Here is a 22,593-nt window from a genome sequence, read left to right on the forward strand (position 1 = left end):
CTCCACGTGGCTTTGGCATTCTCAGTGCCCATGGCCACCTTGGAGCCTCTCCAGCTCTCTCCCCCAGGGGTGCTCAGCACCAGCTGGGACTGACTTGCTGCCCAACTGGAGCATGCAACTGATGGAGGACCCTAAAATCCTCTGGTGGGCAGGACCTGCCTGCCCCCCAGGCTCCTTCTCCCTGCAGGTTGCTGAAGCTGATCCTCCCAAACCGAGAGCAGCCCCAGCCCCACGGCTGACCCCAGGCCCTGCATTCAGCCAGGGGCTCGCAGGGCTCCGTGGCTCTCTTTGGAGGCTTTTTCCCTCTAAGAGGCTTAGTTCCTCCCTTTGTGCCTGGCTGTGGGGTGGGAGGCAGGGCTGGTGCTGGGGTGAGCTTCTCCTCTCCTCCTCTCCCTGCAGGTCTGGAGCCAGCCCTGAGCAGAGGGATGGGCAGTGCCAGCCCCGGGCTGGCCACTCTGCCCCCCAGCCGCCTCAGCCGGCCGGACGCTGCCCTGCTGCTCTCACCCCAGGACCCTGACACCCAGAGCTGGTGCTGCCCAGACAGCCCCAGCCCCCCTGGCACCCCTGAGCAGCCCCTGCCTGCTTTCTGCCTGCACTACTTTGACATGCTCTACTCGGAGGACATCCCCTGGGCCACCAAGGGCGTGGGGGAGCCATCCCCAGGTGGTGCCCAGGGGGGGCGAGGGGAGGCGCAGAAGGAGCCGGAGCAATGTCCTATCATCGACAGCCAAGGCTTGGGGCTGGGGGCCGAGGGGGACCTGGCCCTGGTGGAGCACTCACTGGAGCAAGTCCAGAGCATGGTGGTGGGTGAGGTGCTGAAGGACATCGAGACGGCCTGCAAGCTCCTCAACATAGCTGCAGGTGAGTGCCCCCAGCCCCCCCGGGCTGCAGGGGGGGAGGGATGAACCACCACGGGGACTGAAGCCATGCTGCAGCTCCTGGGGTGCAACCAGGTTGCTGGGGCCTGGGGGTCCCTGCTGCCCTGTTTCCCTGGGCATTGCTCCTGGGCAGGGCTGTTTGCTGATGCCCAGGGATGCTAGCAAATGTCCCTCCAGCCTCGCTGGCTCCCGATGAAGCTGAGGTTAGCAGAGCCCTGGGCTGGGTCTGGGGTGCTGGTGTGGCACAGCCAGTGCCACAGAGCCAGAGAAGTGCAGGGACCAGGAGGGGCCTGGTGCTGAGCCTCTCCCCTCCTCCCAGGGCAGTGTGGTGAGCTGCCCTTCAGCCCTGCACACACTCTGGGCAGGGTGTGAGGGGCAAGGAGCAGACCCTGAGGCTTTCCTTATCCTTCCTCTTCACCATCTTCCATGGGACATTAGAAATGGGTGGATGAGTGTGGGATTTGGGACAGCCTGGAGCCAGCTGATGGTGCCCAAGCTGGGCACAGGGTTGGGTGCAAGGGGTGCAGGACAGCCCAGAACCGAGTTCTCTGGGGCATCACTTGGCCATCCTCCTAGGGGCATCACTGCCATGGCACACACAGCCTCAGGATGTGCTCAGGTGCTGGGCTCTGCCACCCACTCCCTTAAAGCACTGAGTGAGACCTGGGCTGGTGCAGGGAGCCAGTAGGGCTCTACAAGGCTGGATGAGGCTTCCCCAGGTGAAGGAGGTGTCAAGGGCACAGTCTTGCCCCTGGGGACCAGGGCAGGCTGAGAGCTGGGCGCTGCCATCCTGGTGGGTGATGCCACAGCAGGGCAGGAGGGCTGCTGTGGGGCGAGCTGAGGGTCCCAGGGCTTTGCCACGCTCACAACTCTGCCCCAGACCCTGTGGACTGGAGCCCAGGCAATGTGCAGAAGTGGATCCTGTGGACGGAGCACCAGTACCGGCTGCCGCAGGTCGGGAAGTGCTTCCAGGAGCTGTCGGGCAAGGACCTGTGTGCGCTGTCCGAGGAGCAGTTCTGCCAGCGCTGCCCCGCCTGCGGGGACATCCTGCACGCCCACCTCGACATCTGGAAGTCTGGTAGGTGCCAGGGACCGGCAGGAAGCTGGGGAGGGTGGGGGATGCTGTGCAGCAGGAGGTGCCCCTCTGACCATCCTGCTCCTCTCTTCCAGCCGCCTGGATGAAGGAAAAAGCTGCCCCAGGAGATGTGAGATACTGCGGTGAGTTCCCCGGGGGCTCAGCTCCACCAGCCCCCAGTGCTTCCCGACCCAGTGCCTGTGCTGAGTCCCCAGGGGCCACAGGCTTGGAGCCAGCCAAGGACTCCTGCGGGTCCCTGGGGGTCGCTCAAGGCAGCGAGGGCTCTCTCCTCCCCATCTCACCCATCCCGTCCACAACAGGAGGCGATGCCAGCTGGGCAGACAGCGAGGTGGACTCGTCCTGCGCCGGCCAACCCATCCACCTCTGGCAGTTCCTCAAGGAGCTGCTGCTGAAGCCGCACAACTACGGCCGCTTCATCCGCTGGCTCAACAAGGAGAAAGGTAGGGGGGTGGGGGCGGCGCTCCAGCGGCCCTGGGGCAGGCACCGGGCCGGGCAGGCGAGGCTGTAACCCCCGCCCTGCCCTGCTGCTCTCCCAGGCATCTTCAAGATCGAGGACTCGGCGCAGGTGGCACGGCTGTGGGGCATCCGCAAGAACCGCCCGGCCATGAACTACGACAAGCTGAGCCGCTCCATCCGCCAGTACTACAAGAAGGGCATCATCCGCAAGCCGGACATCTCCCAGCGCCTCGTCTACCAGTTCGTGCACCCAGTCTGAGCGCTGGGGGCGCCGCAGGCCGAGCCCGGCAGGGACAAGGGGACCACCGCCCCTCCTCTGCCTCCCGGCCGCAGAAATCATCTTCCAGCCCTGAAGACCATGGCTTGGGTGCTGGGAGGCTCGACCCATCCCGGGGCCGTCATCGATGGACCATGGGACCCTTCTGGCCCCCCCAGCCTCGGAGGACAGGGAGGAGCCCCCAGCTGAAAGACCACCACCTGCGAGTGCTCCCAGGGGAGGGTGGGCAGGGACCTGGGGCCAGAGGAGCTGGGGGCTGACTGGGGTGAGATAAAGGCTGATGTTGCTGTGGCTGTCACAGAGCTCCCTGCAGCCTTGATGCCCTTTGGCACGGATTGAAGGTCACCTGGGGAGGAGCTGGGGGATGCAGGGGTCCTGCCCCAGGTCTCTTGCCCTCTGGCACGTTGTCCCCTCCCCATGCAGCACTGGGGCATCATCAGGACAGAGGCCAAGGGCATGTCCTAGCAGCAGACCTCAGTGCCTGCCGCATCCTGCTCCAGAGCTGCTCAGAGGGCAGAGGACACCCCTGGGGCCACTCTCCCCTCTAAACAGGTCCTGTCCCTGTGTCATCACTGTCCCAGCTGTGGGGCTGGCTGCCCTCGCTGCCCATCCTGTGCACTGGATTTACCCCAACAAGCAGCTCCTGGCCTCCAGCCCTGGTCAGGGAGGGGTGCAGCACACTGGGGGCCTCTGCCCCTTGCTGCAGCTCAGCCTCAGCTGCAAAGAAAGAGGCTGCCCGGATCTGGCAGGGGACAGCAGCTTGTCCCTTCCCTGTCCCCTTCCTCCTGGGTGCTGGCTGTGGGTGGCTTTGCCCCAGCCATTGTTCAGGGAGGACAAAGCCTGGGCATGAGCAAGGACAATGGCAGCAGAGGGCACAATGGCACCCACAGGGACAGGGACACCCTTAGCTGGGCCCATGCTGACCCGACCCGGAGCAGCCTGGCACCGGTGGCACCACAGCACCCAGGGATGCTGCCTTGCCATGGGAGCCTGGTGCAGGGTAGCTGTTCCCTGGGGACAATGGACAGCCCCTGGGGACTGGCACTTTCACTTCCCGCTCCAGGACACCCTCAGCTTCTCCCCTGCACAGGGCAGCAAGTGGGCAGTTTGCAAAGGGGGCAGCTGGAAAGGGTGGACGTGGGGCTGTGCACACCAGGGCATCCCTGCAGGCATGGGGGTCCCCTGACCTGGGTCCCCTTCCTTGGGCATGGGGACACACAGAGCCCCCTGAAGCCCCCAGGGCCTTGCTCCTGACACAGGGCTCTTCCCTAGATTTGGATTTTATTTGGGCTGCCTGATGCCAGAGTTTGGGGAAAGGGAGCTGGCAGCTCTGCCGCTTCCCTCTGGACAGTGACTGGAGCACAACCCCCGAGCCCGAGCTGGGACAGGCAGCTGGGGGAGCTTGACCTGCACGGTGCAGCAGGGCCTGAGGTGCAGCAGGGCCTGAGGTGCAGCAGGGCCTGAGGCAGTCAGCTGCTGAGCTTCACCTTTTGTACTAGAATTGGGGTTTTGTAATCCATTTGCTTTTTGGGGTTGGCTGGTGGGAAGCTGTGGTTGAGGTTCAGATGCTGAGGACAGATGTGGCCCAGGTGCTGTGAGAGGCTTGGTGGGAAGGTCAAAAGGAAAAAGCCACCTGGCCCTTGGGCTTCTGCTTGCGACTGAAACCAGCTGCCCCTGAGGGCTCTGCCTTTTCCTCTCTCTCCCACACAGCACAGGAGTGGACACACTCCTGCCAGCCCTGCAAGTGTCTGCTGAGGGATGGAGGGACGAAAGAGGGAGGAGAGGAGCAAGGGAAAGAGGAAAACTGCCTTGGCCTCTGGAAAGGGGGAAACAAAGAAATGGGGGAAAGAAACCCCAGCAAGGTGTGTTTTGTGGTTTCCTGTGTGTGACTGCTCCCCCTGCTCTGGGAATGCTCTGGTCCCCAGATCCTGTGTCCCTGCTGAAGGTCCCTTGGTGGGGTGGGTGAGGACAGGTGGTTGTGTGTCCCCGCGGGGATGGAAGGGGTTAAAGGGTGAGGAAAGCTGCTGCCTGCTGGGGAGGATGCATCCACGGACGCTGTCCCCAGGGCAGCCTCTCCCACAGCCCCCTTGTCCCTCAGGACCCCAACAGAGCATCTCAGCCCCCATCCCACTGCACCCTAGAGCCTCGTGGTGGGGATGTCCCTACCCGGGGCCACAGCAGCTGCGCCTGTAGCTGCCCAGGGTGTGCTGGGGGTGCCCGAAACCCCAAGAGCCCCCTGCGGAGCGGGGGGAGGAGCCCGGCGCGGCGGCAAAGGAGGAGCCAGAGCTGGAGGAGGCTTACAGAGCTCAGTTATTTTTCTCTTGCTGCTTGTTGTTGTTGTATCCATGGTCATACAATCACGAGAGAGATTATAGAGAGACCTCTGAGGGTACACCACCACTGGACAAAACCGGGGGCGCTGCTGACAGGTGCTTGGCTGGGTCGTGTCGGACTCTGTGTGGGTTTTGCTTTGTTGGATTTGTTGTTGGTGGTTTGTTTGGGTTTCGATTTTGGTTTTGGTTTTCCCTTTTCTTTGTTTTCTTTCTCCCTGTTTTTGCATACCTGGCAGGAGATGCAGGGCTGGGTGGTTCTTGCCCACCGTGCCCCCCCAGCACATGGTGCATCTCCTGCCTCCATGAGAACATTTGATCCCTGGGGCCAAAAAATTCATGAAGCAGCGAGAGGGGAGGGGAGGAGAGGAGCGTGCAGAGGGCTGATGGCATCAGTGCTGCTGAGGGGGATGGGAAACAAGGAGATGGTCTGGAAGGAAGAGCTCAGGCTGGCAAACGTGCCAGGGGCAGAGGGGTTGGGGTGACCATGCTGGGTGCTGAGAGGGTCCCATCCATTCCACGTCCGGCTGCAAAGCCCAAGCGCAGGAGGGGTAGAGCCCCCTGGGGACAAGCAGGGGGCAAAGCCTGTGCCCATTCTCCTGTTTTGCTCTTCTCAGCCATCTTCACCAAGCAGCTGCTCTGCTACCCACACTGAACCCTCCTTGTCCCCCAGCTGGCTGCAGCTCCTGCTGGCACCACGCAAGGCTGGGCATTGCTCATCCCCATCCCTATGCTGCTCCTGCCTCTGCTCAGGAAGCTGGGAGTTGGATGGGGACCATCCCCAGCAGCATCCCAGCTGGTCCCCACTGTCCCAGGCCGGGCATGAAGGTGACTGCAGGGGGGCCTGCAGGTGGGGCCAGGGGGCTGCAGGGCCGAAGGGGACCTTTGTCCTCTTCCGTGGGGGAGGGAGGATGGGCTGGGGAGGAGAAGATGGAAACACCAAAAGATGGAGCCAAGCTCCATTGGCTCTTGGCTTTGGGGGCTGAATTTGATTGGTCCCAGGAGCTTCAGCGCTGTGCCTTTTGGAACAGTTCCAGCCAATCAGAAGGCGGCTCATGATGTCAGTATCTTTAAAAACCAACCAATCAGGAGCTCTCACTGGTTGGGCTTTAAGATCTTGAGGTATTGGAAAACAAATCAGCTGCCGGCCAAGGGCATCCCTGGGCCCAGGGCGTCCCTGGCGCCTCGGCAGGAAGCTGCTATGCAAAATACTCTCCAGAGACAACTCTTACAAAAATAAAAGCTCGGTCGGAATCTGTCAGAATCTCTAGGTGAGGAGTGAGGGCCAGACATGGCTGCTTGGCTGGTGGAGAGATGGAGACAACAGAGGGTGGACTGATCTGCTGACGGCGATGAGGAGCACACCACAAGACCTAGATTGCCTCCACGTAGTTGGCAGGGTAGAGCCCCAGCTGCCCGTTGTCCAAGCGCCCTTTGCACCAGCCTTGCTCGTCCTCTTCCCCCAGCTTGGTTAGTTCATCCCCTGCAGAGAAGGTGGAAAGGGGGCAGCTCATGGGAGCTGCTGGAGCAGCTCCTAGCAGCCTCTTTCTCCCCTGGATGGAGGCGCTGGGGGGTTCTAGGCTGACCCTGAGCACGCTGGTTTGTAGGGTAGGAAGGCAATGGGTGGCTCATGCGCCTGGCCCCACCACCGCTCTGGGCCCACCTGGGTTTGGGCTCAGCTTGTGCCTTCGCCTCTCTGCCAGTTCAACTCTTTGAAGGGCTGAGAGAACCCAGGAATTACTCGAGGGCTTTCACCCCCAGACACGGAGGACCTGCAGCTCCAGGAGCTAGGCCCTGGCTGCCCTGGCACCGCGGGTAGTCTGTACCTGCTTTGAAGCTGAGCTCATCCTGCTCCTGCCCGTCGTAGTCGTACAGCGCCCGCACCCGCACGCCCTTGGCCTCCTCCTCGAAGGGGTTGGCGCCGCCGTTGGCCTCGGAGGTGTTGAAGGAGTTGCTGCCCTCATCGTCAGACCACTCAGCGCTGTAGGTCTGCCCACGGTCATGGCTGCTCACGCTGGGGTTGGGCAGCAGGAGGGAGAGAGGACATCAGAGTGGACGGGGGCACGGTGGCCCTGTGCCACCGATGCCTGGCAGGGTGCTGTGGCTTCCCCGAGGTTCCAGGGGAGTGGGGACTGCAGGCAGCAGGACCCCCACTAATGGCAGGCCAGCAAGACACGGAGGGATGGTAGGGAAGAGCGGTGGCTGTCCCCAGGGACATCCCACGGCCCCTTAGGCGTCACCGCAGCGCTGGCAAAGGCTGCGCCCTTCCCGTGCCACGTCCGCCGCCCGCAGCCCTCACCTGCCGCGCTCGCCCGCCGCCGCGCCCGGCTCGCCGGCGCCGGTGTTGGCCAGGGGCGCTCCCTCGCCCTTCTTCTGCTTCTCCTTCCGCGTTATCGTGTGCGTCAGGTCGGGGTTCCACTCCTGCGGGCACAGAGCAGCCACACCTCGAGCTCCCGGCCGCCCCCCGGGGCTGCCAGCAGCACCCCCAGGGTGCCAGCCTCACCTCGAACTGGGGCCAGTTCATGGGCATCCCGGGGCCGCTGGTGCTGCGGAACCACCGCAGGTCCTCCTGCGCGTCCGCCAGGCGGATGGTCTGCTCCAGCTCCCGGTACACGTTGGCATAGCTGCGGGGAGAGACCGGGACTGGGCTGCTGCACAGGGACGTGGACCCCGGCGGGGCGGGATGGGGACGTGCCCAGGTTGTGTCTCCCGCTGTGAGGCACTGGGGGCTGCCAAGCTCCCTCACAGCTCTTCTGCCACCCTGGCACCCCTGGGGGACTGTTGTGGTGGTCAGAACCTTCTCCCCTCTGTGTGGTAGGGGCTGATGGAAGCGCTCTGTCCCTCCAGGGCCTGGTCTGCTTTCCAGGCAGACCTTGCACGGACGTTTGCTGCCCAGCTGGCACAGGAGGCACCTACCTGCTGCTCTCTGCCAGGTTCAGATGCCTCTTGATGTCCAGCAGCACTTCCTTGAGGAAGTTGAGCCTCTTCTCCTCAAACTGCTGGCACTGCTCAAAGACCTGCTCCATGCTCTCGATGTACTGTGGGGTGCACTTGTTCAGCTCGTCCAGCACCTTCTCATACTTCTCCTGAGTCTGGAAAAGGTGCAGCAGGGCACTCTGGTTACTCCTCAAGCACCTCTGAGGCCCTTTCTGCATGCTCAGAGGGTCTGGTTTGTTGGGCACCCTGCTGGGGAGCCCACATTGAGCCATGAGCCTCTGGGGGTGAAATCAGTCTGGCTGACGGAGAGACTTTGCCCCAGTGAAAGGCAAATCCCTGCCCTGCTCACACTCCCTGAGCACTGCTCACAAGTCCTCACTCTTCCTCAAGAGCCTGGGGATGGCAAGCTGGGAATGAATGGGGGAAGAGAGGTCACTGCTGTGGGTTTTCCCTGCCCAGTGCCTCCTGTGCCCAGAGCAGGGCAGTGGCTCACACCTTTTGCACATCCTGCTTGCACTTTTCCACCTTGTCCTGGAGCTTCTTCTGCTGCTCAGGGGTGTTGGACTGGTCTGCCTTGCTGTTGGCTTCCCGGGTCATGGCCAGCTTCTCCTCCTTGCAGGCCAGGTGGTAAGCTTTCTTGGCTGTCTCCAGCTGCGTGGAGAGGGAAAGGAATGAGAGCGACAGCCACAGCCCCCTGCCCACCTCTCTGCCCACAGGGAGCTGCCAGCCAGCTCACCCAGCCTGGCCAGGGCAGCCAGAGCCAGAGCTGGGAGACACTTGGGTGTGCTTCTCCTCTCACCTCCTTGAGCTTCTTGGCCCATGGCTTCTGTGCTTTCCGGAAGCCATCGTCAGCCTCCTTGGCCTCCTTGAAGCCTCCCATGATCTGCTTGTGGTAGGCATCCTTCTGCCAGTTCTTGACCTTCTCGAAGTCATCGTTCAGCAGGCTGTTCTTCACCTCCTGGTGCAGCTCGCTCACCTTGTCTGCCTCCGTCATGATGGCACTCCAGGCCTTCTCCAGGCTGCCATACTGGGGCCCTGGGGGCACAGGGCACAGCCCAGCGTCACCCTGCGGCCCCCGCCAGCCGAGCCGGCGCAGGGGCAGCCCAGGGAGCGTGCCCGGGGAGGGGCGGCCAGGGCACCTTTCTCGATGAGCTGCCTCCACCGCTTGGACCAGTCGGTGAGCTGCTGGGCATAGGCCTTCTCGATCTTGGCGCGCTCGTGCACGCAGCTCATCAGGTCGTTGCACAGCCGGTGCCCGTCGTCGATGCGCTTCACCGTGCGCTTGTAGTTCCCCACCTGCAGCGGCACAGGCTGCTCACACCGGGGCTGCCCGGATCGGGGCTGCCCGGATCGGGGCTGCCCAGCTCGGGGCTGCCCAGCTCAGGGCTGCCCAGCTCAGTGCCACCCAGCTCAGGGCTGCCCAGCTCAGTGCTGCCTAGCTCAGTGCCGCCTAGCTCAGTGCCACCCAGCTCAGTGCCACCCAGCTCAGGGCTGCCCAGCTCAGTGCTGCCTAGCTCAGTGCCGCCTAGCTCAGTGCCACCCAGCTCAGTGCCGCCCAGCTCAGGGCTGCCCAGCTCAGTGTTGCCTAGCTCAGTGCCACCCAGCTCAGTGCTGCCCAGCTCAGTGCTGCCCAGGTCAGTACCACCTACCTCAGTGCTGCCTAGCTCAGTGCCACCCAGCTCAGTGCTGCCTAGCTCAGTGCCGCCTAGCTCAGTGCCACCCAGCTCAGTGCTGCCCAGCTCAGTGCTGCCTAGCTCAGTGCTGCCTAGCTCAGTGCCACTCAGCTCAGTGCCACCCAGCTCAGTGCTGCCCAGGTCAGTACCACTCGGCTCAGGGCTACTCAGCTCAGGGCTGTCCAGCTCAGCCTCTGCCGGCCCCGGGTGGGGATGGAGGGAGCCCCAGGCGCATTGGGTGTGCAAGGATGGAGCTTTGGCTTTGGGGCTGCTCAGACCCAACTCACAGAATCATGGAAGTGTTTTGGTTGGCAAAGCCCTTGCAGACCATCTAAAAGCCCTGCCAGAGCCTCCAGTCCAACCATTCCCTAACTCTGCCAAGGCTGGGGCTCAACCATGGCCCTCAGCACCACATCTCTGCAGCTTTGAAACCCCTCCAGGGATGGGGATTCAGCCACCTCCATGGGCAGCCTGTGCCAGGCTCTGAGAACCCTTTTGATGAAGAGATTTCTTCTAACATCCAACCTAAACCTCCCCTGCTGCAGCTTGAGGCCAAACTCCTCTTGGTCTCCTCCATCTCTCTGCACCCTTTGGGGACAGCTGAGGTTGAGACCTCCAGCAGAGCTGGCTGGGACACCTGAGCCACCGTGGGAGGGCAGGGCAGGTTCCCCCCCAGCCCAGGGGACACCCTGGGATGCAGTGACAGCGGTGGGGGCCCTGCAGCAGGAGAGGGTGGCCAGGACTCACCTCCCAGAAGCTGTCGGTGGTTTCCTCCGCGGCCGCTGCCGACTCGTCGTAGGAACCGGACATGGCTCCCGGCGCTGCCTTGGGCGTCAGTGCGGGCACTGGGTGGCTCTGGGGCAGACACCAGCCTCATGCACTGAGGGGAGAGCAAGGGCAGGCGTTGGGAGGGCTGTGAGCAGGAGACCCTCAGCCCTCCTGCATGCCGAACTGTGGGACAAGCATCTGGCTGCAGGCACTGGGCATGAGGATGGTGCCCAGAGACTCTTCCAGTGACCACCACAGGCTTGGTGGCATCCAAGCCCCCAGAGCTGGCTGTGCTGGGAAGGAGAATCAGGGGCGCAGCACGGTGGGGAGCTCAGCAGTAGGGCCTGGCTCAGGGGTCCCTGCAGAGCTGTGGTGTGGGGCGAGAGGCCGTGGCAGGGCCAGGGCTGGGGGATGCACTGCCTAAAGAAACTCTGCTCCTGACTTTCCAGCCTAATCCTTCCTGATCTCCAGCAAAACGGCATCCCCGGAGCCTCACGTGGCCCTGCTGCACGGCTTAACCCTTTGCCATGTCACCGAGAGCCCAGGATGGGGCTGGGGGTGGCATCAGATGGGGATGCAGAGGGGATGGTGGTGGCCATGAGCATCCTCATCATCCCCACCCTGCCCCGATCCAGGCAGTGCTCCCGCAGCAAAGTGCTGGCCCTGTCCCACATGGCATCTGCCACTGGAGTGGGGACAGCGCAGCCACAGGCCCCCAGCTCCCTCCTGCCACGTCCCTGCAAGCGCTGTGGGAGCAGGATGGGGCCGCGGTCCCTGTGTCTCTCCACTTCACCTGCAGAGATGTGGGGGGCAGGAGACCTGGCTGCCTGCCTCCCATCCTGTGCTGGGGAGAGGGTGATGGGGTGGGAGGGCAGGACTGGGGCACGCTGGGTGCCCGGTGCCGACCCAGTGGGAACAGTTGGCAGGTGCCTAACTCTCCAGCTGTGCCCACAGCTGGGCCCGGGGAGCCCAGGGTCTGGGGCAGGGCTCGACCCCAGGAGGCTGCGGGGGCTGAAACGGTTACAGGAGCGCGGCGCAGGGCTCGCTGTGCCGGAACTAACAGCGCCTGGCAGGGATTTCGTGATATAAGCAGGGAGGCACCGAGCCTGCCGCCCGCCCCAGCCGGGTAAAAATAAATGCGTGACTGTCCCTCGCCCAGACGCAGATGGATGGCACCGCGGCGCTGCCAGCACCGTCCCCCCGCAGCCGGCAGCACGCAGCGCCCGCGCCCGCCTGGCACCCACGGCACGACAAACGCCCTCCCCACCCGTGCCAGCGCCCGGCCCCAGCACCCGCGGGCTGCCCCGGCGTGCCCACGGCGGCGGCAGAGCACCCAGCGGCACAACACCCGAGGGAGCCGTGGGGTGCCGTGTGTGTCCATCCCTCCTGCAAGCCCTGGGTCTGTGGTCTCAGGCTCTTCGCTTTGGTACAGGCTGTGCCATCGTGGCAAGGGCGTCCTTGGGGTGCCAGCACCAGCTCTGCCCACGAGCGTGACAGGGACCCCGGGGAGGGAGCACACCCGTGGCTGGGGGTCCCTTGGGCCCCTGAAGTGGCCCCAGCAGCCGAGGCCGCGGGGCACTGCGGGCCGTGGCTGCCGCAGCTCCTGCTCCTCGGCGGTGCCTGGTCCGGCAGAGCCGCAGCTCGGGGATTATTTTTGGCTCTGCATCACTTCCCAGCCAACGCTGCCACCTTGTCACCGCTCTTCTGCCGCGCACCCCGTCGCCCACCCACGCGTGTGCCCCTCGCCGTGCCGGGCTGCCCGTGCAGCTCATGCCAGCCCCCGCGCCCGCCGCCTTGGCCCCTCTGGCACAGCCAATCCATCGCTTCGCATCAAGGCGGCTGGCGGTGATGCCCAGCGCCCGCAGTGCCGGCGGCCGAGCCACGGCGTGGCGAACTGCCAGCCCCTGCCACGTGCTGCTGCTTGGGCACCCTCGGCTGAGGGGGCTCCGCTTCACTCCCCCTCCCCCAGCCCCACATTTCCACGACGCTGCTGGAGGGGAGACACGGAGTGTTTGGCATCACAATAAAGTTTGTCCCAGTTCCTGTCCCTGTGTGCCCTTGGGGTCCTCCCACAGCAGCTGCCCCCCTGCGCCCCTGAGCCCGTCGGCCACAGCTCATCTCACCCACCGGGCAGCTCCCACTGCCCCCAGCACTGCAGGGGGGTCTCTGCCCTCCATGGGGACTGGGGATGTGGCCACCGACCCTGCACAGGCAGGAGGCTGCTGCAATGCAGAGGACTGGAGCTGCCGACACTGCGGGCACGGGCAGCTGCCACAGACCTTACTGGCAGTGCCCTGGCCACAGTCAGGCAGTGACAGCCTGGATGTGCTGTCCCCTGCCCCTAGCAGATGGGCTGCAGAGCTTTGGGCCAGCACTGCTCCAGCATCCACTGGATGCTCCCTCCTGCAGCCTCCCAGGAAGGGTGAGAAGGACAAGCCAGGTGCCCTGTGGATGGCAGCCATGCCCCTAGCTCTCTCCACTCTCTTTGCCTTTGCTCTCACATCTCCCTTCAATGTCCAACCACTGGTGCTTCAGCCTCAAGGTGTGCTGTTGGGTGGGGATACCCCTTCCTGGGTCCTGGGATCTCTCCCTGGGGAGAGGCTGTGTCTGGGCAGAGGTTACTCTGCCTCCAGGTTTTCTGCTTGCCCTGGCCCCAGCACATTTGCTGCAGCCAAAAAGCAGACGGTGGGGATGTGATACAGGCAGCAGGCAGCTGCCTGTGTGTGTCCCCATCCTGCCTGCACATCATCTGGGCACCAGGGGCCAGAGGGGCTGCAGAGCCTCCTGCTGCAAAGAGCCCTTTGCCAAGGCAGGATGGTGGAGGAGGCACCACAAGGAGAGACACAGAGCAAGCCTGTCCTGTCCCTGTCCCCCTCCTGTCCCTGTAGGAATCAGAGCAAGTGGAGAGCTCCCCAACACCAACCCTGGGCACAACTCGCTGCAACACTCAGTGCTGCTCTGGTGCAAAGCCCTTCTGGAGCTGCAGCATCCCAGCATGGACATGAACCATCCTGACTTGGAGCTGCAGGATCCCAATACAGAGCCACAGCCCAGCCTGGCCAGTGCCACCGCAGCTGGGGGCACTGGGTCCCTGGCTTGTTTGGAGCACGTGAGCTGGGGACAGGATGGTGACACTGTGCTGTGCTGCACACTGCCACCTCGCAGCTACCCAGGGGCTCCTGGCAGCAAAGCTGGAGCTCAGCAGCTGGACAGGACCCAGTGGCAGTTAAGCACTGGCACTGACCTGGCCTCTCACATCAAACCCTCCTGGGGCTGTGGGGAAGAGCTGCTGCCTTCTGCCTCCTTCTGTAAGCACAGGAGGCCAAGGCAGTTCAGGAGGAGGGAGTCAGGCTGGGGTGGGGAAGGATATTTGCTCTCCCTTGTGTGGCAGCACCAAAGGCCACTGTGATGCACCACTGTCACCACCCATGAAAACCCCTTGTGGCAAAGACAAGTGGGTACTAAACAGCCAAGGAAGCCCAGGAGAGCCTGGCAGCAGCATCACCCACGGCACCATGGCAGCTCCAGGGATGCATCAGCTGCTGGAAGCTCCCAACCTCAGTGCCACATCCACCATGGCACTAATGCCTGCAGGCTGTTCCCACTATGGCCTGGTATGGGGGGGGGGATGCCTCCAGCATGATGGCAGGTCCCTGGGCAAAGCTGGTAGCACTGATGTGCTTTGCAAGAGGCTTTGCAGCTGCAGGGGATGCCACCTGGTCTGCTGCTCAGTGTGGACCTGGCCGGGAGCTGCAGGTTCCCCACCAGCACCAGGCAGATCCCCAAGCCCCTGGGGCAGGAGAATGCAGCCTGGGGCTGGTGAGGGAGGAGCAGAGCAGGCACAGAGGGGCTCGGTGTGGCACGGCTGAGCTGTTCCCCTCTCCACAGCCACTGTGGCCCCTACAAGGAAATGGTTAAGCAGGTGCTGCTGATTCACTCTGGCAGCTCCGCACCAGGCGCTGGGAGAGCAGGCAGGGGCAGAGCTGAGCCCTGGGCTGAGGGCTCGCCCCCTCCCCCCTCCCCATCAAACTGAGCCCAGGGCCAGGCGGGAGGTGAGGCAGCTCCGTGCTGCAAACAGCTCATGGCAGGGCCTCATCCTGCCTTCCCTGGCAAAATCCCTCTGGCTGCAAGCTGAACAGGGCTGGAGCTCAGCAGCCAGAACCGCGGGCAGGGGGGGGGGATGGGTGTCCCCCGGCAGCAGGGGCTTCTCTGTGGGACTCAGGCCAGGGCAGTGCCATAGGGCTGGCCTGGAGCTGGCAAAGGCAGCTCAAGCAATGCCCGAGGTGGCTCTGAGGGCAGCAAGTAACGGTGGCAAACTCCTGGGAGGCACTTCTCCAAGGGGTGCTGTGTGGGATGTGCCTGTGGCAGCCACCTTGCTTCAGTCAGGGTCATCTGCATTGGCCTGGGGAGGGCTCTGGGGACCGGGGGGTGCAGCTGGACTGTGCCAGGTGAGGGCTTGCAGGCGTCCTAAAACCATTTGCAAAGGAGGTTCCATGATCCAGGAATGTCCCTGGGAGCCCCATGCCCTGCACTCTGCTGGCCGGGCAGGGGGGCCAGGTGCTGCCAGGTTGCAGTAGCCAAGGGAGCCAGGTTTGCTCCAAGCCCTGGCAGCCAAGGGCTCTGCATGCTGTGTGCCCGCTGGGGACACCTTCACCTTCCTCCTGTGCTCCCCAAAGTTACCCTGGGCACAGCTAACTCTTCCTGGGCTTTTACCAGCCTTGGGCAAAGATGTCTGGAAAGAGGCTTGGCACCAGCAGACGAGGCAAGGGCTCCTCTGCGGGCAGCTCCTGGCGCCCTGAGGGGCAGTGGATGTGCTGGCAATGCAGATGGGCACCACAGAGAGCAGCAGGATCGTCGAGCCCCTGCCTGTGCCCAGGCCTGGGCAGGGGAGATGAGGCTGACCCTCAGCCTTGAGGCTTTCAGCTCCAGCCTCCCAGCTTTGCAGCTTTTCCCAGCCTGCTGCCTTAGCTCTGTGCTGTAAACAAGGACACTCAGACCCCGAGGCGAGGATTTTGTGTCCCAGGGGGCTGGGGGTCCCAGGAGCCAGGTTTTAGGCAGAAACCCAAATGTGAGGCTTCAGTTAAACCGAGAGGCAGCACGAAGTGGTGCCGGAGGATTACGGCGGTGGCAGCCCCACGGTGGCAGCCCCACGGTGCCAGCCCCTCGGTGGCAGCCCCTCGGTGCCAGCCCCTCGGTGCCAGCCCCTCGCTTCTGCATCAGGGAGGGGGGAGGCAGAGCATCACGTGTGGGCACGGCATGGGGGGGGTCGTGCCCCCTCTGCCCCCTCTGCCTTGGTGGGATGGAGGTGACAGGAGGCGAAGGGGGCTGTCAGGAGCAGGGTGCTCTGGGGGGACAGCAGGATTTCAGCTCTCTGGGCTGGGGGAGGGTGACCAGGAGCTGGAGGGGCTCAGGGAGAGGGCAAGAAAGAAGAGGGGGTGGGGGCAGAGGGGAGGCGGGAAGACAACAGCGGGGGGGGGCTGTCAGTGATGGAGTGATGTCCTCATTTGGGTAGGGGGGCAGCACAAGTTCCCCTCAGCATTTGCAGCTGGGGAAACTGAGGCACAAGCCCGGGAGTGCGGCAGCATTGCAGAGGGGGTGTCCCTTGCCACAGCAGCCTCTCAGGCGGGGGGGGTGAAGGTCATGTCCCCTCCAGGCTCCCCGGACTGCGGAAGAGATCAGGGGACACCACGTCCTGCCAGGGGGTGCAAACCCACCTCATGCTGCCTGCTCCCTCCACAGCATCGCCCCCATTCCCTCTCCCCATCCCCACTAGGCACCCAGACACCCCCATCCCTACCCGCACCCCCATCCCCTCCTGCACCCACGCAGCCCCATCCCCACCGTGGGGTCACGGCTCTCGGCTGTCCCCTCCCGGGCTGTCCCCAGAGAAGCCCCCGGCAAGGGGCTGTTTCTTACCTGGGCTGGCGACGGGGGCCGGGGGGGGCCCGGGGGAGGGGGACGCTCCGCCGGGCACGGCGGGACGGGCTGCGCTGCGCTGCGCTCTCCGCACCAGCCGTGCAGCAGCGGGAGCGCGCACGGCCGCGGGAATGCGCCCTGCCTGCAGCCTGCCCGTTGCCATGGCAACCGGGGATGGAGCCGCTGCCTGCAAAGGTTGCCAAAATCATCCCGGGGGTGAGAGGAGGATGGACATCACCTCCCCCACCGGCAAAGACCCTCCCTCCTTGGCCTGCTGCCCTCGAGTGTGTGCTTGCTCCGGGGTGCACCTTCCAGCCCCCACCACAGCCATGTCTCTACCGTGCTCATCCTGAGACCCCCACGCAGGACATGGTCCCCAGGCATCTGCCCCCTGGTGCCAGGTGGGTGCTCAGTACCCATCCGCCAGGGCTACTCCACTGCATGGGGTGCTGTGAGCCGGGGCTGGGGGAGGCAGTGGCCGAGTGCATGTGGGGGGCCGGCCCCAGCGACACTGTCTGTGAGACTCCTTTAGGGTCACAAATCAGCTGCTTGGGCTGCAGTGCTGGGGGGTTTCGGGGGGAGCAGAATGAGGATCCCCCCGGGGATGCTCATCCTGCTGCTCTTTGGGTCCTTGCCCCTCCTGCACAGAGCCCCGGGAAGGGGCTGCAGGGAGGATTTGGGGGCCGAGGTGCATCCTTTTACAAAACAACCCCCCCCGGAACGCCCTCGGAGAGGCAGCCGGTGCCACCTCCTTGCCAAATGTGCCAGCTGGGAACAGGCTGGCAGGAGAAGCACAAACAGTCCTTGCCACCCGGCACGGCTGGGCTGGGGAAAGTGGGGCTGGGGAGGGGCCTGACGGGGGCTGCACCGCCCCTAAGGCTTCTCTGAGGTCAGGGAGCTGGGCAGCTCCCTCCCCACTGCCATCTGCCTCCTCCCGAGGCTTGTGCCGGGGGTCACCAGGACTTGTCACAGGGTCGCGGCGGGAGCAGGGAGCTGGAGCCCTCCTGCCCCGTGGCCAAGGCTGTCGGAGGGACAGGAGGATGTGGCTGGGGGTGGCAGCAGGGTCCCCCGGCTCAGCTGCCCCAACGCACCCTGCCTGCCTTTCCCCCATCCCGAGGGTGATGCCAGGGGAATTAGAAGCCAGCGGGAGCCGCGGCGCTTCCAGCCCGGTAACCGAAGCCGCCCGCAGAGGCTGCAGTAATGAGGCTGCCGGGCGCCGCCGCCGGGATCGGGTTGCCGTGAGAATGCGACCCAGTCCCGGGAGGCTCCGCAGGCCTCCGACACCGGCTCAGCTTTCCCCTAACGAGCGCCTTCGATTGCTTAATGAAGCTCGGCGGGGCGCTCCGTGCCGCCTGCCTCCCGGCTCCCTCCAGCCTGGTGCCAGCCAAGCGTAGCTTTCCCCCTCAGACAGAGAGCCCCCGGAACATTTCATGCCCGGCTGCAGCTGGCAGCAGCGTGAGATCCAAGTGATGCTGACACGGGAGTGGGCTCAGACTGTGGTTCCCTGCCCCTTGGAATGACAGGACGAGGGGCAAGGGCTTGAACCTAGAGCAGGGTAGGTTTAGATTGGACATTAGGAGGAAGTTCTGCAGAGTGAGGGTGGTGAGACACTGGAACAGGTTGCCCAGGGAGGTGGTGGAGGCTCCAAGCCTGGAAGTGCTCAAGGCCAGGCTGGATGAGGCTTTGAGCAACCTGGGCTGGTGAGAGGTGTCCCTGCCCACGGGAGGGGGTTGGAACTGGATGAGCTTTAAGGTCCCTTCCAACTCAAACCATTCTGTGGCTATGATTTCAGGTTGAGGAACCAGAGGGCATCATCCTTGCATGCCATGAGCTGCCGTGCTCAGTGCATTCTCAGTGCAGAGCTGCTGCAGCTGCCACTGCCCTGGCCCTGCTGCTGGATGGGGCTGCAGAGGGGCAAACATTCTTGGCATGAAGCACTGGGTGACAAATGCTCCCCAGGGAGGACCTCAATGACTCGAGGTGGGGACTTCCCGGCACTAACAGCCCACTGCCGCCAGCTCTGTGGCAGATGTGGTCCATGCAGGTAGGACATCGCAGGCCTCCGTCCCCAGGCTGCTCGGTGCTGGTAGCAGGCAGGAGCCCTGCCCCCACAGCAGGATGTTCCTGCAGCAGCAGCCAGCTCCTTCACCACAAACTCAGCCATGATAAACTTTTCCCTGGCTCTCACCACCCCACTGCTTGTTATTTCCCGTGGTAAGTTATTTCCCCTCCTGTAAAATGAGTTTCCTTGTGGGAAGCAGCAGCCACTATTGGCAAAACATTAGCCTTGATTTATCAGTTCACTTTTCCCTCTGAAATTATGGCTCCTGGGGCACCAGGGCAAACTGAGAAGCAAGGAAAATAGCCCAGACCATGCTCTCAGGGCTGCCTGTGCAGCGAGGGGAGAGAACAGCCAGCAGCTCTCAGCCCCTCTGCCCATCACCCTGGCACGAGCAGCAGCCTGCACACGAACCAGGGGGGCATGGCCAAGCGTGGCCTGCTCCTGTCTGCCTCCCTACATCCCAGCAGAACCCCCAGTCATGGTGCTGCCTGCTGAGCTGGCTGGGCTGGGACAGCCCCCAGCCCATGGGTGCTCCAGGAAAGGCTGTGTGGGGATGGGGGCAGAGAAGGGTCCTGGCATGCCCCTCATGGCAAGCCCATCCTTGGCCTCCCACTGCTCCTTCCCACTCCGTGCTGGCCCCGAGAGCAGCACGAGCTGGGGCTTGCAGGGCTGGATGGAGTCAGTGCCCCCACACTCACCCCATGCCCAGGCTGTGCCCCCACCCCGGATGTGCTGCTGGCCCCCAGAGCCCTTTGGGGCTGGGTGGGAGAATGCAGGCACAGGGCTATTCTGCATCTGTAATTAGCAGCAGAGGATAATTGGCCTCTCTGCAGCTATTATGCAGAAAGGCAGCCATTGTGGAGCACCCAGGCATGGGGCAGGTGCTGCCAGAAGCCCTGCTCCCACCAAGACAATCCTCCTCTTGTCTGCTCTGGGGGCATCCTCTGAGCCCTTCCGGGGAAGGGGCTGGGGATGGGACACAAAGGCTCCATTTTTCCTGGGAAGCTGCATGGAGCTTGGTGCAGCAGCTGCCATGGGAGCAGACCATGTGTATTGCCCATGGCCACAGCAATGGTGGTGCTGGAGCCTTGCTGCTTCCTTCCTCCCACCCTGTGCCATGTTGAGGGCAGCTGGATGCTGTCTTGGCCCCTTTGGGATGCTGCTTGCTGGATGCATCCTCCCCTTCTCTCCAGATTAGGGGCCTGGAGCATCTCTGTGAGGAGCAAATGCTGAGAGTCTTGGGGCCTGGAGAAGAGCAGCCCCAGAGGGGAGCTGAGCAATGCTCAGCATGAGATAAAGGGTGGGGGCATGAGGCTGGGGCCAGACTGTTCTAGGCAGTGCCCAGGGACAGGACAGGGGCAATGGGCACAAACTGGAACCCAGGAGGTTCTTGGCTTTGAGGGTGCTGGAGCCCTTAAGCAGGCTGCCCAGAGAAGTTGTGGAGTCTCTGGAGAGATTCTGAATCCCCCCTGGCCATTGTGCTCCTGGGCAAGCTGCTGTGGGTGCCCTGCTGGAGCAGAGGCTGGGGCTGGATGAGCTCCAGAGGCCCCTTCCAGCTCCCATCTTGCTTTCTGTGATTCTCCAGGACTCATCTGCAGCAGCACAACAGGCTCTTGCCTTTGCCTTCAAGGTGTTGCACAAACACCTGCCAAGCTGTCACCTTGCAGGGACAAAGTCTGTCCCTGGGCACAGCCACTTGCTGTGGTCTCCTCCTCCTGCCAAGCTGTGCTGGAGGTGCCCAGCTCCATCCTGGCCCCAGCAACATCTCCTCCCAGCATGGCCAGGGAGGCCGGCAGGGCTGGGGACGCAGCAAGGAGAGTTCCACCAAGAGGCAAACCCAGGCTTTGGCTGCTGCAGGACATTGGCCCTGGTGCAGAAGGATCTTCCCTTCCTTCCCCTCCCCTTCTCCCTGCCCCTGCCCACGTCACTAATCGATGCCTGACAGCCACCTGGGCTCGCCCTCCTCAATCCCTTTAGGGTTAAATCCAGCCCCTGCCCTGCTGCAGCCCCTGTGGCAGCCACACACCCCGGGCAGAGGTGGGACAGCTGGGTCAGGAGGGTCGGATCAGTGCAGACCCCAGGCCATGGGCAGCACCATCAAGCAGTGGCTGACAAATTCCTGCAGTGGGAACAGGAAATCCTAGGAGGTGGGAAGGAGCCCCAGGGCTTCAGCCAGGGTTTTGAGGTCGAGCCACGGTGACAGAAGCCACAGTGTGGCACCAGGTCCTTGTCTGGGGCCCGTGGTGTGGTCCCCTGGCCAGGCCATGCTGCAGAGATGGCCTTGCCCCACGCTTGGCTCAGGGATGAGGTTTGCCCAGGGGAGGTGGTGCGGGGGCCGAGGGAAGCGGCAGCAGCCCCAGAGGCTGCCGGGGAAGCTCTAATCCGGTTAGCAAAGCTCTTGCCTTGCCACTTCCAAGGCAGGCACCAGAGTGGCAAAGAGGAGGAGAGGGATGAGGTGGGCAAGGGCAGCTCTCCTGCTTCGTGGGATGAGCCAGGAGATACATTTCTCTTGTTGCAGCATCCCCACCCCTGCCCCGAGGGGGAATTCCTTCCCCCCAGCTCCATCCCTGCTCTGAGAGGAAGAAAGGAGGCAACCAGATGATAGCAAAGCCCCAGGGTGGCACCAGGCAGCTCCAGACACCTCAGGAGCTGCTGCATCTTTCAGCACCTCTTGCTCCAGCCTCCAGCTCTGCCCTGGCACAATCCCCCCAAGGACCCTGCTGCTCCCTCCAGCTTCCTAGGCAGGCAGTGGTCCTTAGGCCACCTGCTCACCCTAGCACAGCCCCAAAATCACAGCTCTGTTGCTCCCTGTGCTTCCAGAGCTCACATGCTGGGGGCAAACATGGGTTTGCCTGAGCCCCTGCCTGCAGCTGGCAAGGCAGAGCCCCGAGCAGCCCCAGGCTCTGCTTAAGCTGCCTTGCAGAGCCTCAGCTCCTGCCAGCTGCTTGGGTGCCGTGGTGCCTGGCTGACCGGATCAGGGAGCTCCTGGGGGTGCTCTGCCATGAGCTCATCACCAGAGCACCCTGGAGCTGGGCAGGGGTGGCTGGCACAGGCTGAACCACTTTGACTGAAGGTCTTGGAGCAGGTGCCTGAGGTCCTCACCTCATGCCAGACATGTCCCAGGGAGGTGGAGGAGGAAGGATGAGCAAGGCACCAGCCTGGCAAAAGTGAGTGTGGCCCTGGGGCATCCTTGGCCCCATGGTCGACACATGGGGCCAGCACCCACCCCTTTGGAAGCCCCTTCAGGTGCAGCAGGTGCTTGGGTGGGCTGTGGGGGCAATGGGCACAGCACACTGACCTACTGCATCCCACCAACTCCATGGTGCCACATCCTGTGAGACCTCAGAAGCTTTGCCCCCTGCCAAACCCCAACCAGACCCCTGTCAGAGCCCTGCCCCGACCCCCTGCCCCTCACTGCCACTTCACACCAGACCTCAGCTTCCTTGGAGGTGCAGGCAGCTGGGCAGGGACCTGTGGCACCCATCCTGCCCTTCCACCCTGCCAGAGATGCTGCAAGGCCAGGACAAAAGGGGTGAACCCCAAAGCTGTGGGGCAACCCGAGGCCCACAGCGATTCCCACTTGGCACAGCCCAGCAGAGGTTGCAAATCGCTTTAAGTGGGTCAGGGAGCTGCTCTGCTGGAGCAGGCTTCACTTCCCAGCAAGCAGCCACTGGCACAGGGGGCAGAGCCATTTCAAGCCACCTTACAGGGACCCCCAGAGAGGAGTCGAGGTGGCCTCAACGTGGCGGCACCGCCCCAAGCCCCCCGCATGCCAACCACCACCTGGGGACACCACCACCATCACCACGCCGGCGCTGGGCTCCACGCCACCGACCCTCGCCGCGACAACCCCCGGGCACCGCCCCCGCCCTCCCGCCTCGCCGGGGGTCCGGGACAGCCCCCGCAGCTACCTTTGGGACGCGGGGACGGAGCGGGGCTGGCCGCCGGTCGCCGGGGCTGGCTCTGCACATCGGCAGGAAGGTCACGGCAGATGGGGAGGAGGGGGTAAAGATCAGCACGGAGATTAGGGAGGCATTTTTAGCCAGCCAATCGCCGCCCCGCGGAACGGCGCCGTGGCCGCACAAAGTGACAGCGGAGAGGGATGGCAGCGAGCCTGGAGCCCCGCGTGGCCCGGCTGGAGCTGCTGGGGGGTCCCCCAGCCTCCCCGGGTACGGGGACGCAGCTCCGATCCCCTCATTG

The 22,593-nt window shown here is 63.8% G+C and overlaps 2 protein-coding genes across 2 annotated transcripts; one reads left to right on the forward strand and one right to left on the reverse strand.

Moving 5' to 3' along the window:
• Positions 1 to 421: 421 nt before the first annotated feature.
• SPDEF (SAM pointed domain containing ETS transcription factor) lies at positions 422 to 2,694 on the forward strand. The gene is made up of 5 exons (XM_054176508.1): positions 422 to 861; positions 1,759 to 1,956; positions 2,049 to 2,096; positions 2,274 to 2,414; positions 2,511 to 2,694. Exons 1-5 carry the CDS (start codon positions 426 to 428, stop codon positions 2,687 to 2,689), a joined length of 1,002 nt encoding a protein of 333 aa, XP_054032483.1. The 5' UTR covers positions 422 to 425; the 3' UTR covers positions 2,690 to 2,694.
• Positions 2,695 to 5,001: 2,307 nt separating this feature from the next.
• PACSIN1 (protein kinase C and casein kinase substrate in neurons 1) lies at positions 5,002 to 22,383 on the reverse strand. Its single transcript, XM_054176507.1, is given in 10 exon segments — positions 5,002 to 6,520; positions 6,864 to 7,141; positions 7,337 to 7,458; positions 7,541 to 7,661; positions 7,954 to 8,129; positions 8,470 to 8,625; positions 8,774 to 9,009; positions 9,114 to 9,270; positions 10,395 to 10,527; positions 22,305 to 22,383. Coding segments are annotated over 9 exon segments (1,419 nt in total). The 5' UTR covers positions 10,458 to 10,527; positions 22,305 to 22,383; the 3' UTR covers positions 5,002 to 6,410.
• Between the last annotated feature and the right edge of the window lie 210 nt (positions 22,384 to 22,593).

Source organism: Dryobates pubescens, chromosome 35, assembly GCF_014839835.1.
Source record: "Dryobates pubescens isolate bDryPub1 chromosome 35, bDryPub1.pri, whole genome shotgun sequence".
Lineage (NCBI taxonomy): Eukaryota > Metazoa > Chordata > Aves > Piciformes > Picidae > Dryobates > Dryobates pubescens.

What these genes read in the sequence shown, in the direction of transcription:
- SPDEF (XM_054176508.1), top strand. Translation starts at nt 426, where the DNA reads ATGGGCAGTGCCAGCCCCGGGCTGGCCACTCTGCCCCCCAGCCGCCTC. An exon ending in GCTCCTCAACATAGCTGCAG is followed by an intron (nt 862 to 1,758) that starts GTGAGTGCCCCC and finishes ACTCTGCCCCAG; the next exon opens with ACCCTGTGGACTGGAGCCCA. An exon ending in CTGGCTCAACAAGGAGAAAG is followed by an intron (nt 2,415 to 2,510) that starts GTAGGGGGGTGG and finishes CTGCTCTCCCAG; the next exon opens with GCATCTTCAAGATCGAGGAC.